The 15,566-nt window shown below is 42.7% G+C and overlaps 1 protein-coding gene across 1 annotated transcript; it reads left to right on the top strand.

Moving 5' to 3' along the window:
- The first annotated feature begins 8,558 nt into the window (after positions 1–8,558).
- On the top strand, positions 8,559–14,899 carry LOC149525862 (maestro heat-like repeat-containing protein family member 2B). Its single transcript, XM_089777919.1, has 4 exons — positions 8,559–9,029; positions 11,443–11,595; positions 12,776–12,930; positions 14,860–14,899. Exons 1-4 carry the CDS (start codon positions 9,021–9,023, stop codon positions 14,897–14,899), a joined length of 357 nt encoding a protein of 118 aa, XP_089634045.1. The 5' UTR covers positions 8,559–9,020.
- The last annotated feature ends 667 nt before the right edge of the window (positions 14,900–15,566 follow it).

The following is a 15,566-nucleotide window of genomic DNA, read 5'->3' as shown; positions in this document are numbered from 1 at the left end:
CATTGGCTGTAGCTATACTACTTCAGTGTCATGATTTACCTGCCTGGCACCCAGAATGCTGGGTCCACTGTGCTTGGCCGGGATGCTGGCATATTGTGGGCTGTAACTGGAAGGAATGGATAGTGTCTGATGAGTTGCCAGGATACAGCTTGCTGACCTGTGTATAGCAGATGTCTCTACGGTCCATTTCTGAGGCAGAGAGCCACTGAAACAGTGTCTGTTTCTTACAGGTCTGGCATAAAGCCCTGTTTCAGAAGGTGAGGGGGAGGCTTCTCTGCCTTTCAAACCCACTTCCTATTTTTATGTCTCTGTTCATGCATTTCAGGACTTCATTAAAAAGGAACCATTGGATTCCCTGGTGTCTCCAGTTCGTTACGAGGCAATGTTTGCGATTGGACAGCTGTGGTAGGATATTCTATGCCATATTTCTTGGCACTGTGATGTCTTCTCATTTGTTAATTCATGAGTGTCGGGTTGGGAGCAGGCTGATGCTCACATGGTGTTTTTGTTTTGAGGGTTTGAATGCGTCATGTCTGTTTGGAGATTTGTGCTTGAAAGGCACAAGAGTGGAGGTTGTGGGGCATGCCATACTACGGAGAAGAGTTCAGGTGGGGATGGAGGTGTCTGGCTAGCTGGCAGGGGGAAGGAAGCTGGTGGATTCCTCTAAAAAGGGAATTGAAGTTTTAGCTTTACTTCTAGATGAGCAAATAATTAACAGAGGTACAAAGAGGTGCACAGCTGCAAAGTGAAGGGCTGTTTGCATTTGGGGTTCTAGATTGGGATAATCTTTATTCATTTAACCCATGTTTTACTTGGCTATGGTATTGAATCTAACACGTGACTTCTCTTTCTGTCTTCTGACAGCAAACTCAAACCATCTCTGACCCTGGAGGAAAACCGTGAGATCCTTGATCTGTGTTTTAAAAGTGTATTTCCCCTTCCTCCCTTGGAGAAGATGAAAGAGGAAGGCAAGAAACTAGAGGATACTCTGCACATAGAGGTATATGACACCAATTCCCCTCTGGCAGACTCCACTGAGATCTCTGCCCAGCAAGCACTGGGTGATAGCAGCCACACATGGCCTCCCTGCAAAGTCATGGCTAACTTCACCTCCACCTCCTGCAGAAATTATCTGGTGTTGAGCCTCACTCCTTCTCTTCTGGTTTCAGTTGATGTATGAGTGCTCCTTAGAAGCCCTTAGTGAGCTAATGAAGATCCTGCTTGAGGAAGAACCAACCCCAGACTGGTTCCAGGAAATGTTTCATGTGAGTAGCCCATAGGACCAGGGTGATAATTGTTTCTTGTGTTATAGCAGGGATGATGCTCAAGCTTCTGTTGTGGAGGAATTTTCCGCAGCGGGTGAATTTTAGGGAGAAAGCATCAATTTTTTCCTGAAGTAAGTGGGAATGTGTCCCATTGAAATCCATGGGAGCTGTTCCATTTTATGCCAGTGGTGGACTGAGATCTAGTTTTTCCAGTATAGTTAACACTACATGGACAGGAAAGAAAATCATCAGTGCAGTAACCAAATTCAAGAGGACCAGTGAGAACTGATCACCTCTTGTAAAAGGAATGAATTAGTATTGAGTTAAGCTCTGTGTATGGAAACTCATTCACCAAAGACTTCCTGCTCTTCAGACATAAACAGAATAGTTTGAAGAGCTGAGGGGAGGGGACTTAGGTGCAACGTTGGTATGAAAATAAAGTTATAAAAGGAGCTGGGCTGGGGAGACTTCTCTGCTCCTCTCTGTCATTTGCCACTCAGCATGGGAGAAGCTGTCCAGGAAAGAGAACACAGCACCGGACCCCAAACTGCATGCAATGTGCTAGACAGCTGCCATCAGACAGTCTACAGAAGCCCTCACATACACAGAGCCAGACTCATCTCTCATGTAACTCCTTTGGCTTTGATGGAGTTATGTACACCAGAGGTGAATCTGGTCCCTGGGACTTGTATATACAAGGGTCTCTTTTTGGAGACATATAAATCTTTTGCTATATGGAAGTTAAATGCTTTGGAGAGGGATTTTAGTGACAATCAAACCTATTTAAAAGAAACGTTTGGGAGGGATTTTCTGGTACTAACTTTGTCCATTCTCCTGCTTTGCCAACAGCTACTAGAGACCTGGCTCAGTTCAGAGAAGGAGTGGGAGAGAGGAAGGGCCTTGCAGGCCAGTGTCTGGCTGCTAACTGCCTATCAGGAGATAGTTAATAGCACAGTGAGTATAGTTCTACTCTTCCTTGAGCTGACTTCCCCACTTAAATCAAATCTGACATTCAACATGAATGCATGAGAAATTCTACTAGGCCTGCAGCTGGGGCCTCAAAGTGACTAAGATCCCTCTGCTTCCATAAGAGAAAGGTTTCCATAAGAGTGCTGTGACAGCACTCAGGCCAGACTATAAGAAACAGGGCAGGCAGTTCCCCAGACGAGTGATTTTATAATTAGATTCACCAAACCAGTAAGAAAAGAGCTTCTACTCTGGTTAACAAAATACCAAACAATAGTACCCTTTAGGCATTCCAGACCTTGGTTCCCATCTAGACAACTAAGTCTAATATAATCACCAATCACAAAGGACTAGACACTTATCCTTAGGTTAATATGAATCACAGGTCTTCCCTAAATATCAGCCAATCCTTAATAACCGAATATCAGATTTGTTGTTAAAAGGAAAAAGAAGAGAGTTACAAATGGTTAAGTGATAGATATTTGTTAAAATGACTTTCACTTTTCATAGTTCAGGATCACAACCATGGTGGAATAAACGGCTGGCTTGTAAAAGTCTCTCTGGAATCATGCTAACCGGTCAACATCCAGAATCAGTTTAGATGCAAAGGCTGTTAGTTTTTCCATGCATTTCCCAGACTATTCCAAATAATTATTTGGAAGATCTATGTCCTATGGCTTACACGTCCCCTGTTCAAAGTTTAAGCAGACTGGAGAGAGAAGATCAGTCCCATAACTTGTCTTTTATAGTTATTCTAGCCGGTTGGCAAGCCTCCTCACAGAAATTGTCGAAGCAGGATCTCTCCCTGAGAAAGAATAGGTCATGCAGATCTCCTGTCGTGCTTTGTTTTGAAGTTAATTTTCTATTTCCTATGCATACACTGGTAAATGGGTGATAGTCATTCACATAAGGTAATTAGCCGATCGTGGTCTTCCATTACAACACAGATAGTTAAGCTGAAGGCAATGTAAAAAATATTTTCTTGTACTGTCTTATATCTTTGATCTTAAGGTTAACTGAAGACAGTTACATATCATTAAGGCAATTAAGACATGAAAAGGAATTGGAATCTACAAGCTAATTTGGTTATGTTAAACTTCTAGCAAGATATAAATACAGACAATAATACATAACATCTACCTTTCATATCTATTACCAAAATGCATGATGTTGGTGATCGCTAGTCTAGGACTTTTCTTTCGGTTCGTCTAGACTACAGGGTTTTGTCGACAGAAGTTTTGTCGACAGTATCTGTCGACAAAACTTCTGTCGACAAAGAGGGTCTGGACACATTCAGTTCTGTTGACAAAGCAAGCTGCTTTGTCAACAAAACCCTGTAGTCTAGACACAACCCTACATGCAATAACACCTTCTGTCGACAGAAATCTGTCGACAGAAGGTGTTATGCCTCGTAAAATGAGGTTTACCAGCGTCGACAAAACTGCTGAGTTCTGTCGACGTTATGTCGACAGAACTCAGCGGTAGTGTAGATGCAGGTATAGTTGTGTCGACAAAAGTCCACTTTTGTCGACAAAACTCAGTAGTCTAGACACACCCTTTGAAATAACATATAAGTGACTTGTCTTGATACAATTGCAGTGCCGCTTGTTAAGTTATTGTGGGTCACACATAGGTTGGCTGTGTCAGTGTCATAGATGCATTCTTATACTCTCAGGCTGTTAAAGTTGAATTTCTATTTCTATTTAATCAGATAAGAACATAAAACATGAATGGCCATTCTGGATCCCCCAGACAAATGGTTCATGTATCCTGTCTTCTGACAGTGGTGGGTGTTATATGCATCAGAGGGAACAAACAGAACAAGGCAATTGTTGAGTGATCTCTCCCCTGTTGTCCAGTCCCAGCCCCAGGCAGTCAGAGATATAGGGACACCCATATCATGCATCTCTGATCATCTTATATGGCTCTATCATACCCCCCTGTAAGCATCTCTTTTCTAAGATGAATGGTCCCAGTCCTTTTAACTTCTCCTTGTATGAGTTGTCCCATATCCCATATCATTTTTGTTGCTTTTCTCTGAACTTTTTCCAATTAAAACCTAACTTTATTTAAGTTGTAGGACTACAATTGCTTGCAGTATTCAAGGTGTGGGTGTACCATGGATTTGAAACAGTGGCATGATAAGAACATAAGAACATAAGAACATAAAAACATAAAAACGGCCGTACTGGGTCAGACCAAAGGTCCATCTAACCCAGTATCCTGTCTACCGACAGTGGCCAGCACCAGGTGCCCCAGAGAGGCTGGACCGAAGACAATGATCAAGCGATTTGTCTCCTGCCATCCCTCTCCAGCCTCTGACAAACAGAGGCCAAGGACACCATTTTATCCCTTGGCTAATAGCCTTTCATGCACCTAGCCTCCATGAAATTATCTAGCTTCTCTTTAAACTCTATTATAGTCCTAGCCTTCACAGCCTGATCTGGCAAGGAGTTCCACAGGTTGACTACACGCTGTGTGAAGAAGAACTTTCTTTTATTAGTTTTAAACCTGCTACCCATTAATTTCATTTGGTGTCCTCTAGTTCTTCTATTATGGGAACTAATAAATAACTTTTCTTTATCAGCCCTCTCCACACCACTCTTGATTTTATAGACCTCTATCATATCCCCCCTCAGTCTCCTCTTTTCTAAACTGAAAAGTCCCAGTCGCTTTAACCTCTCCTCATATGGGACCCGTTCCAAACCCCTAATCATTTTAGTTGCCCTTTTCTGAACCCTTTCAAAGGCCAAAATATCTTTTTTGAGGTGAAGAGACCACATCTGTACACAGTATTCAAGATGTGGGCGTACCATAGTTTTATACAGGGGTAATAAGATATTCTGGGTCTTATTTTCTATCCCTTTCTTAATAATTCCCAGCATCCTATTTGCCTTTTTGACCGCCGCTGCACACTGCGTGGAAGTTTTCAGAGAACTGTCCACGATAACTCCAAGATCCCTTTCCTGATTTGTCGTAGCCAAATTAGCCCCCATCATACTGTACGTATAGTTGGGGTTATTTTTCCCGATGTGCATTACTTTACATTTATCCACATTAAATTTCATTTGCCATTTTGTTGCCCAATCACTCAGTTTGGTGAGATCTTTTTGGAGTCCCTCACAGTCTGCTTCTGTCTTGACTATCCTAAACAGTTTTGTATCATCTGCAAACTTTACCACCTCACTGCTTACCCCTTTCTCCAGATAATTTATGAATAAGTTGAAAAGGATTGGTCCCAGGACTGACCCTTGGGGTACACCACTAGTTACCCCTCTCCAATCTGAAAATTTACCATTTATTCCTACCCTTTGTTTCCTGTCTTTTAACCAGTTCTCAATCCAAGAAAGGACCTTCCCTCTTATCCCATGGCCATGTAATTTACACAAGAGCCTTTGGTGAGGGACCTTGTCAAAGGCTTTCTGAAAATCCAAGTATACTATAACTACTGGATCCCCCTTGTCTGCATGTTTGTTAACCCCTTCAAAGAACTCTAACAGATTAGTAAGACAGGATTTCCTTTTACAGAAACCATGTTGACTTTTGTCCAATAAATTATGCTCTTCTACATGCTTCACAATTTTATTCTTTACTATTGTTTCTACTAATTTGCCCGATACTGAAGTTAGACTTACCGGTCTGTAATTGTCAGGATCGCCTCTAGAGCCCTTTTTAAATATTGGTGTCACGTTAGCTACCTTCCAGTCATTAGGTACGGAAGCCGATTTAAAGGATAGGTTACAAACTACAGATAATAGCTCACCAATTTCCCATTTGAGTTCTTTTAGAACCCTTGGATGAATGCCATCCGGTCCCGGAGATTTGTTAACATTAAGTTTTTCTATTTGTTCCAAAACCTCCTCTAATGACACTTCAATCCGGGACAGTTCCTCAGATTCATCACCCACAAAGGACGGTGCAGATTCAGGAATCTCCCCAACGTCCTCAGCCGTGAAGACTGAAGCAAAGAAATCATTTAGTTTCTCAGCAATGGCTTTATAGTCCTTGATTGCTCCTTTTATAGCTCAATCATCTAAGGGACCCTCAGGTTTTTTAGCAGGCTTCCTGCTTCTAATGTACTTAAAAAAACATTTTGTTATTTCTTTTTGAGTTTTTGGCTAGCTGTTCCTCAAAATCTTTTTTTGCTTTTCTTATTACATTTTTACACTTGATTTGACAGTGTTTATGTTCCTTTCTATTTATCTCACTAGGATTGGACTTCCACTTCTGAAAAGATACCTTTTTGTCCCTCACTGCTTCTTTTACATGGTGGTTAAGCCACGGTGACTCTTTTTTAGGTCTCTTGCTATGTTTTTTAATTTGGGGTATACATTTAAGTTGGGCCCCTGTTATGGTGTCTTTAAAAAGTTTCCATGTAGCTTTCAGGGACTTTGCTCTAGTCACTGTGCCTTTTAATTTCTGTTTAACTAACCTCCTCATTTTTGGTGTAATTCCCCTTTTTGAAATTAAATGCCAGGGTGCTGGACTGCTGAGGTGTTCTTCCCACCACAGGAATGTTGAATGTTATTATATTATGGTCACTATTCCCAAGCGGTCCGGTAACGGTTATATCCTGGACCTGATCCTGCACTCCACTCAGGACTAAATCGAGAATTGCCTCTCCCCTTGTGGGTTCCTGCACCAGCTGCTCCAAGAAGCAGTCATTTAAGCCATTGAGAAATTTTATCTCCGCTTCTCTTCCTGAGGTGACATGTATCCAGTCAATATGGGGGTAATTAAAGTCCCCCATTATTATAGAGTTCTTTATTTTGGTAGCCTCTCTAATCTCCCTCAGCATTTCAATGTCAGTATCGCTGTCCTGGTCAGGTGGTCGGTAATATATCCCTATTGCTAATTTATTATTATTTATCATATTTATTATTCATCCCTTTTCCTAGTGGTTCCTAACATACCATTAGCATTTTTAACTGCAGCTGCGTGTTGAACAGATGTTTTTAGAGGACTATCCACAATGACTCTGAGATTTTTCTTGAGTGCTACAGCTAATTTAGACCCCATCAATTTGCATGTACAACAAGGATTATGTTTTCCAATGTGCCGTACCCAGGTACAGTAATGGAGTTCACAATAAGGAAGGCAAATAATGTCCAGTATAGCCGGAGAACTTTCATTCTTCATTCTTTTTTAATTAGCCTCAGGAAACTTTTGATCACTTTGGATATCTGATTGGGCTATTAGCACCATATACCTGTGCTTCAATTACCTCATCGCGTCAGTGGGTGGTTGACTGTATCAACTGTATTCTCAATATACAAGGTGAGGAGACCATGAGCAGGTGTAAGTAACTCTTCACTTTCTTTCATTGTTGTAATGACCCTTTTTTCCATCTGTAATTCTTTCTGTCTTGTTAGCGACACTTATATAACAGAATGATTGGGGCCTTGTAAGTACATTGCTGGAAGAGAACTGCACAAATAATAAATAATCTGCAAATATTAGAGGGTGGGCAAAATATAGCACACAGGCCAGATCTGCCCTTCTCCCCAGAATTTCTGTCTGGAGCGCTCAGCTGATTAGCAAGCATGCCAGCAGCATGTGTTCAGCTGCCCCTCTCCGACCTTGCTCCATCCTATCTGCTGCTAGTGGTGTGTGGAGGGGAGGTGAGCAGGGAGGCGTGCAGAAGTCAGGGTGACCCCTTTGCCCCTGTCATCATCTCTGCAGAGCAGAGTTTGGGGAGAGGGACACATACAATAGTGCTGCTCCAGTCTGAAGTATGGTGAGTAACGGAGTGCCTATCTAAAGAGGCAGTGCACTGTTTCTAAGATTTCTCTGGCAGCCAGCATGTCCCTCTCTCTCTCTCTCTCTCTCTCTCTCTCTCACACACACACACACACACACATTGTCTCACACACACTCTCTCCCCTGCCATATGCCCATATGTCCCCCCCTCTGCAGAGTGGGGTGGGGAGAGGGAGATGACAGAGCAGGACAGCTTTCCCTTAAAGAGACAGTTCATGATTTAGAAGTGAGCGAAGAGCCTGGGTTTCCTACCTAAGCTTTTGGTCAGCCCCATCTCTTTTACAATGAGAGTTCAGTAGAGGGATTCTCCTCCAAATCAGAACCTCAGAACAATCTACATGAGTTGTGCTTGACTATGAGATTAGATTTAAATACTGAGAGCAGAGTGGCTACTGAAACCAGATATACAGAGAAAGATGCTCCACACAGAATACAGTGCCTGTTTAATCCTGTATGAATCACAATGAATCATATGCCATTACTGTTAACTTTCAGACATAGGGGCTACGTCTAGACTACATCCCTTTTTCGGAGGGATAAGGGATCTTTCGGGAAAGGCTTAATTTTCCACAAGATCAGCATCTAGACTGGCGCTTTTCTCCAGCAAAGCTCCGTGCCGAAAAAAGCTGCAGCCATTTTTATGCTAATGAAGTGGGGGAGATTTAAATCCCCACTTCATTAGCAATTGCGATACGTCTAATTTACATCCCTTTTCCGAAAAAGGGATATAGTCCACACATAGCCTGATGGTAAAATTCTAACTCCATTAAAGTCAACAAGAATTTCGTCATTGGCTTTAGTGGGGCCAAAATTTCACACACAGCTGGTAATAACATACCCCCATAGATCCGCCTGTATGATTATCTATGGATCAGAGGTTCAGTTTTATTAAATGTTGCCATACTTTTTCTCCTTTTCTCTATCCTAGGTCAGTGCAGAAACCTGGGGTCAGCAGAGGAGGAGCTGAGATGTCTCCGTGAGGCACTAACAACTCCAGACCCTGAGGCTCTGTTTCAAGCATCTTGCAAAATGGCTAAGGTAACAGACACTAGGGGTGTGTCTAGACTACAGGGTTTTGTCGACAAAAGTGGACTTTTGTCGACAAAACTATACCTGCGTCCACACTGCCGCTGAGTTCTGTCAACATAACGTCGACAGAACTCAGCAGTTTTCTTGACGCTGGTAAACCTCATTTTACGAGGCATAACACCTTCTGTCGACAGAGTTCTGTCGACAGATGGTGTTATTGCCTGTAGGGTTGCGTCTAGACTACACTGCCATGTCGACAAAGCAGCTTGCTTTGTCGACAGAACTCAATGTAGTCTAGACGCTCTTTGTCGACAGAAGCCTGTAGTCTAGACGTACCCTAAGTGACTGTTCTAGTGGCTGTGCACCATTAATTTTCCCTTGTCCAGAGGACTGGAAAAGGGCAAATATAGTGCCCATCTATAAAAAGGGAAATAAGAACAACCCAGGAAACTACAGACCAGTTAGTTTAACTTCTGTGCCTGGGAAGATAATGGAGCAAGTAATTAAGGAAATCGTCTGTAAACACTTGGAAAGTGGCAAGGTGCTAGGGAACAGCCAGCCTGGATTTGTAAAGAACAAATCATGTCAAACCAATCTGATAGTTTTCTTTGATAGGATAACGAGTCTTGTGGATAAGGGAGAAGTGGTGGATATAGTATACCTAGACTTTAGTAAGGCATTTGATACAGTCTCGCATGATATTCTTATCAATAAACTAGGTATTTACAACTTAGATGGGGCTACTATAAGGTGGGTGCATAACTGGCTGGATAACCATACTCAGAGAGTAGTTATTAATGGGTCACAATCCTGCTGGAAAGGCAAACAAGTGGGGTTCCACAGGGGTCTGTTTTGGGACCGGCTTTGTTCAATATCTTCATCAACAATTTAGATATTGGTATAGAAAGTACGCTTATTAAGTTTGCAGATGATACCAAGCTGGGAGGGGTTGCGACTAATCTGCAGGATAGGGTCATAATTCAAAATGACTTGGAGAAATGGTCTGAGGTAAATATGATGAAGTTTAAGACAAATGCCAAGTTCTCCACTTAGGAAGGAACAATCAGATTCATACATACAGAATGGGAAGCGACTGTCTGGGAAGGAGTACGGCAGAAAGGGATCTAGGGGTTATAGTGGACCACAAGTTGAATATGAGTCAGCAGTGTGATGCCGTTGCAAAGAAAGCAAACATGATTCTGGGATGCATTAACAGGGGTGTTGTGAGCAAGACATGAGAAGTCATTCTTCCGCTCTACTCTGCGCTGGTTAGGCCTCAATTGGAGTATTGTGTTCAGTTCTGAGCACCGCATTTCAAGAAAGATGTGGAGAAATTGGAGAGGGTCCAGAGAAGAGCAACGAGAATGATGAAAGGTCTAGAGAACATGACCTATGAGGGAAGGCTGAAGGAATTAGGTTTGTTTAGTTTAGAAAAGAGAAGCTCGAGGGGGAACATGATAGCAGTTTTCAGATATCTAAAAGGGTGCCATAAGGAGGAGGGAGAAAACTTGTTCATCTTGGCCTATGGGGATAGAACAAGAAGCAATGGGCTTAAACTGCAGCAAGGGAGATTTAGATTGGACATTAGGAAAAAGTTCCTAATTGTCAGGGTAGTCAAACACTGGAATAAATTGCCCAGGGAGGTTGTGGAATCTCCGTCTCTGGAGATATTTAAGAGTAGGTTAAATAAATGTCTATCAGGGATGGTCTAGACAGTATTTGGTCCTGCCATGAGGGCAGGGGATTGGACTCGATGACCTCTCAAGGTCCCTTCCAGTCCTAGTATTCTATGTTTCCATGATTGTTTTATGCTTTCGTGATGTCTTTCCACACTTGGAGCGAGCTATGGGAGTGAGGCATTCATGTGTAATCAGTAACATGCTTTTCATAGGTATATGCTATGAATGCCATGTAAAAAACAGATTCCAGACAGTTGCATGAACATGCCCATGCATGTGCGTGCGCACATCCATCCATCCATCCATCCATCCAGCCATCCATCCATCCAGGGGGGAAATATGTGAGCGGGACATCAAGCTGAGAAACCAGTCTTGGCACCTTGTGTGTTTACCTGAACCTATATTTGTGTGCATGCATCTCTTTGCATATTTTTATATTTTGTGAAAAGATGTCATGTACATCATAGAATATAAACTGGAAATTTACATCCTGTTTGTCCCATACAATGTTGTGCTAACTGTACAACCTAAGATCTAACCTGATATTATTAGTGTAGAATAGAGATGTGGTAGCTAGAAAGATTACAGAGAAAATTTTAATTGCAACTGCCTTGCCAGATATGAGCCCAATTAGCAATTTGCTGATGAATACATATTTTCCTATACAGCTCTTAGGCCTCCTTTCTTAAAAGTACTGGAGCCGACTATCATTGCAATCTTTCCTGGTTTTGATCTGTCCACAGGTGGTTAGTAAGTACTTTCCCTCTGACCAAGCCACAGATTTTATTGAGGCCATACTGGATGGTATGCTGTCTGCTAGTCCCTCCTGTGCCACAGCAGCCGGTCTGTGGATGAAGATCATCCTGAAGGAGTGTGGAGGTGCCATGCTGGATGAGGTAAAATAGAAGCTGGAGAGGTTTTTCTGGCTAACCTGCAGGCTTTCAGGTCTTTGCCATCATTTGCAGTGAACACAAGTCTTGCTGTTTCTCCCCCTGGGATTGGAAGTTAATTCCATCTGTGTTCCTATCCTGAGTCAGGCAATGGGGGAATCAACAGCAGAAGACAGAGATAATCTAACGGTACATCTGCACTAGCTCGTTAGTTCGAGCTAGGTAGGGTAATGAGGGCAAGCGGAGTTGCAAATGAAGCCCGAGATTTAAATATCCCGGGCTTCATTTGCATGTTCCCTGGCACCACCATTTTTAAATCCCCCTTAGTCCGAACTCTGTGCCCGCGGCTACATGCGGCATGGACTAGGTAGTTCAAATTAAAGATCCTAATTCGAACTACCGTTACTCCTCATGGAATTAGGATCTTTAATTAGAACTACCTACTCCGTGCCGCATGTAGCCGCGGGCACGGTGTTCGGATTAAGGGGGATTTTAAAATGGCAGCACCCGGGAACATGCAAATGAAGCCTGGGATATTTAAATCCTGGGCTTCATTTGCAACTCTGCTTGCCCTCATTACCCTACCTAGCTCGAACTAACGAGCTAGTGTAACCGTACCCCAAGTGAAAAGGAAGATGCTTGATTATTTGTCTATCTTGTTGTCACAGTTTCCAGCCATGAAAGGCTTGGAAAAATTAGACTCCGAGTAAAATGCAAAAAGAGAATATCCGGCCCCAAGAGACAAGCTAAGTGAACTACATCTTAGGGCCTCAGATAATGAGGGGTCTCTAAAAATACCCCAAAATTGCTAGTTTTTACTTGCCTCTTTGCCTATGTACAGATAGATAGATAGATAGATAGATAGATAACTTTATTATTTCTATTTTCATTTTCCTTTCTGTTAGAATAATACATGTTTTTTTTGGAAATGCAATGAGGCCTCTTTAACTTGACATAGCTTCGGGCCTCAGCATGTCTTAACCCGGTGTTGCAGCCAGGTATGGGCAGAGATATGCATAATGTTTGTGGGTTAAATCTATGCAGCCATGTCTAAATACTTGTTTTTTGAAGGGAGGATTTTCTACAAGAACAGCAAATTGCTAAACGACTAAATAAACGTTTTGGTTCTGCAGAATGAATGGAGAGAATGGAAAAGGGACATTTTTTCTGGTTTTATTCTGTCCAGGTGTCAGATATCCTGAGTAGAATATATATTTATATGCCTACCATCAAGCAGGGTAGCTTGAGGCAGTTCCTGGTGGAGTCAGTGTCCATTCTTGCTCACCATCACCTAGAGGCAGTGATCTTCAGCCTCCTCATCAAACATCTGCCGATGGACAGGTATATACTGCTCCTTATAGTGTTCATTTTGGTAACCATGGATCCCACGGCTTCACTGGAAGATGTAAGGCTTCATTTAAGCCACAGACAGTTTGAGATCATTCCTAAAGGTTAATAGCTTGGGTCTTTCTGCAGAAAGGTCCAAGACCATGTCAAGGTGGGTGCAGGGAGAAATTAAGTGTCATTCTGTTTCCATTAATTAATAGTTGCTTTGGCATCCTAAAGACTTCCCTTTACTGGCATCACTGGAGTGGATTTTTGCCTCTCCAGACCCCTGAACTAACATCACCCTGGAAATTGCCAGTGACTGTTCGTTTTCTGGTAGCATGAAAGCTTCAAATCCAAATTCCTGGCTGATTAGCCAGGATAGGGTACCAGGCTTTTGGTATCAGCAAGGGTATGGCTGCTGGAATGGAGTTGTCATTCTTGGTACTTAAAGACAGGGCGGTAAGCATATCTATCATTTCATTCAAACATCCCTAGCTGAATTATCAGTCATCAGTGCTGGAATCTAAGAACATAAGAACGGCTGTAGTGGGTCAGACCAAATGTCCATCTAGCCCAGGATCCTGTCTTCAGACAGTGGCCAATGCCAGGTGCCCCATAGGGAGTGAACAGAACATGCCCATTCTGGCAAATAGAGGCCAGGGAATGCCATTTGTGAAGAGGTCATGGGCTAGCCACAAATATTTGTTCTCGTAGTTGTACATCCAGTTAGTAGGAAGATCATTTTTCTTTCTTCAACTTGTCTCCCAGGCCCCAGATCTTTGGGCATCATATGCTCATGATTCCATATCTACTGAGAAGTAGGAAAACAGGAACTGTGATTAGAGCTCTGTGTCCTTTCCTTCTGAAGTCTAGCATTAATGGTTATGGTGCAGTAAGACTAGGGTTGTGTCTATACAGCACCCTAAACTTGAAATAAGATGCACAATTTGCACTCCGCAAATTGCGTATCATATTTTGCATAGCCTATTTTGTAATGTGGTGCTTCTACACAGCACCAAATGTCGAAATAATGTGCTATTTCAAGCCATCCCTTATCCCTCATGCAACAAAGTTTCTTGGGATGGCAAAATAGTGTGCCCATTATTTTGAAAAATATTTCAAAATAACGGGCTGCTTGTGTAAATGTGGGGTAGCTATTTCGGGATACCTCCAGGATCCCAAAATAGTCATGCACTGTAGAAATGTAACCTGAAATGTAACTTAACTTAGTTCTGTAACTAGAAACTCAATATGTAAAACATGAGGACCATATAAGGAGGACAGCACTCTGAACTTGCTCATCATAGGCAGGGCTTGACAAATAATACAATCTACTCACCCATGGCGTGTAGATTGTAACCTGGAAGAGCCGGGTTCGGGCGACCTGTGCATGCGCAGAACGATCTGTGCATGCACAGTTCGCCGGACAGCGCGGTTGGTGAGCCCTGATCATAGTCAAGGAGAAAATGTGTTCTTTACTTGAATATGATGCATATAGTCAGAGCCACAAAAGTCTCCAGGGGGTCACATATAACTTATGTTAAATTGCAGTGACACCACTGAGCTGTGGAGATCTCTGGGGACAGATCCCTTGCTCGCCCCTCAAGTCCTAAAGGTCCTAATAGAAAAAATAAAGACTCCAACAAGCCAAGAAGGAAGGATGACCTCAGAGACAAAAACTGACCTGCATTTAGCAGCTGCTGTACCTCTCACAGTAAGTTAGACGACAGACATGTATTTCTCTGCCTTGTGACAAACATGCTGATGGAAAGCTAGATGAGTGGTATAATATTGTCATATGGGCACTTCTTTTCTGAAGTACTGTTTCCTGGATTCCAGCTGTGCTTTCTGTGGAACAACAGATGGCAGATTTAGAGTATGTGGCTGATTCACTTAATACTATCTGGCAATTAGAAAGTCTTTGAATCAGATTTCTTACAGTGCTTTGCAGATGTTTTGTACAACTCACAACATGCTTTGATAGGTCGTACACATTTTTACAGCTATGGGACGCTAAGGCACACATGGAGTGAATTGCTCTCGGTCATTCATCAAGTTAGTGACAGGAGTGAGAATTTAGTCCAGCAGGTATCAGAAGGGGAGAGAGTGTGATAGTGTTAGGAAGAGACCTCTTCTTTTACCATGCTCTCCTTTCAGGCAACATGTGCCATCTTTGAAGTGGTGTCAGCATTGCAGCTGAGCAAAACTGTGCAGGAGCTGTTCCCGGAGTTGTTTACTGTTCTCCTGCAGCAGATCAGCCAAACCCTAAGACAAAAGATGCCTTTGCCCAGGATGAGCAGCCGAAGGAGGTTATTCAGAAAAGGACAACAACTATGTGAGGGCAACCCTTGCAGGTAATTAGAAGAAAGGGAGCAAAACAAAGAGAATCCCAGTCCATTTGTGTGACACTCCCCAGGAGTTCTCAGGGTTATGAGGCACCTTACCATCACCTGCTTTTAATATGAGAAAGTCTTGTTTGTGCTTGCTATAGGTCAGTTCCCTGAAACCACCAACCTCTGGCAATACAAACACTACTATCTAGGCCTCCTCAGGCCTCAGTCTCTTTGTCCTCTCTTTCTGACTACAGCTTAGAGAATCTCTATCAACGGATTCTCCTCTAAGAGAAGTCTCCCTGCGATGTACGTGCA

Source organism: Pelodiscus sinensis, chromosome 1 (genome assembly GCF_052426305.1).
Source record: "Pelodiscus sinensis isolate ZL-2025 chromosome 1, ASM5242630v1, whole genome shotgun sequence".
Taxonomy (NCBI): domain Eukaryota; kingdom Metazoa; phylum Chordata; order Testudines; family Trionychidae; genus Pelodiscus; species Pelodiscus sinensis.
The sequence above is the reverse complement of the archived record's forward strand: the minus strand, read 5'-3'. Positions and strand labels throughout refer to the sequence as shown.

Coding starts and splice junctions, on each gene's coding strand:
- LOC149525862 (XM_089777919.1), top strand. Junction 11,596..12,775: donor GAGGTGCCATGCTGGATGAG/GTAAAATAGAAG, acceptor TATTCTGTCCAG/GTGTCAGATATCCTGAGTAG. Junction 12,931..14,859: donor AAACATCTGCCGATGGACAG/GTATATACTGCT, acceptor GATTTCTTACAG/TGCTTTGCAGATGTTTTGTA.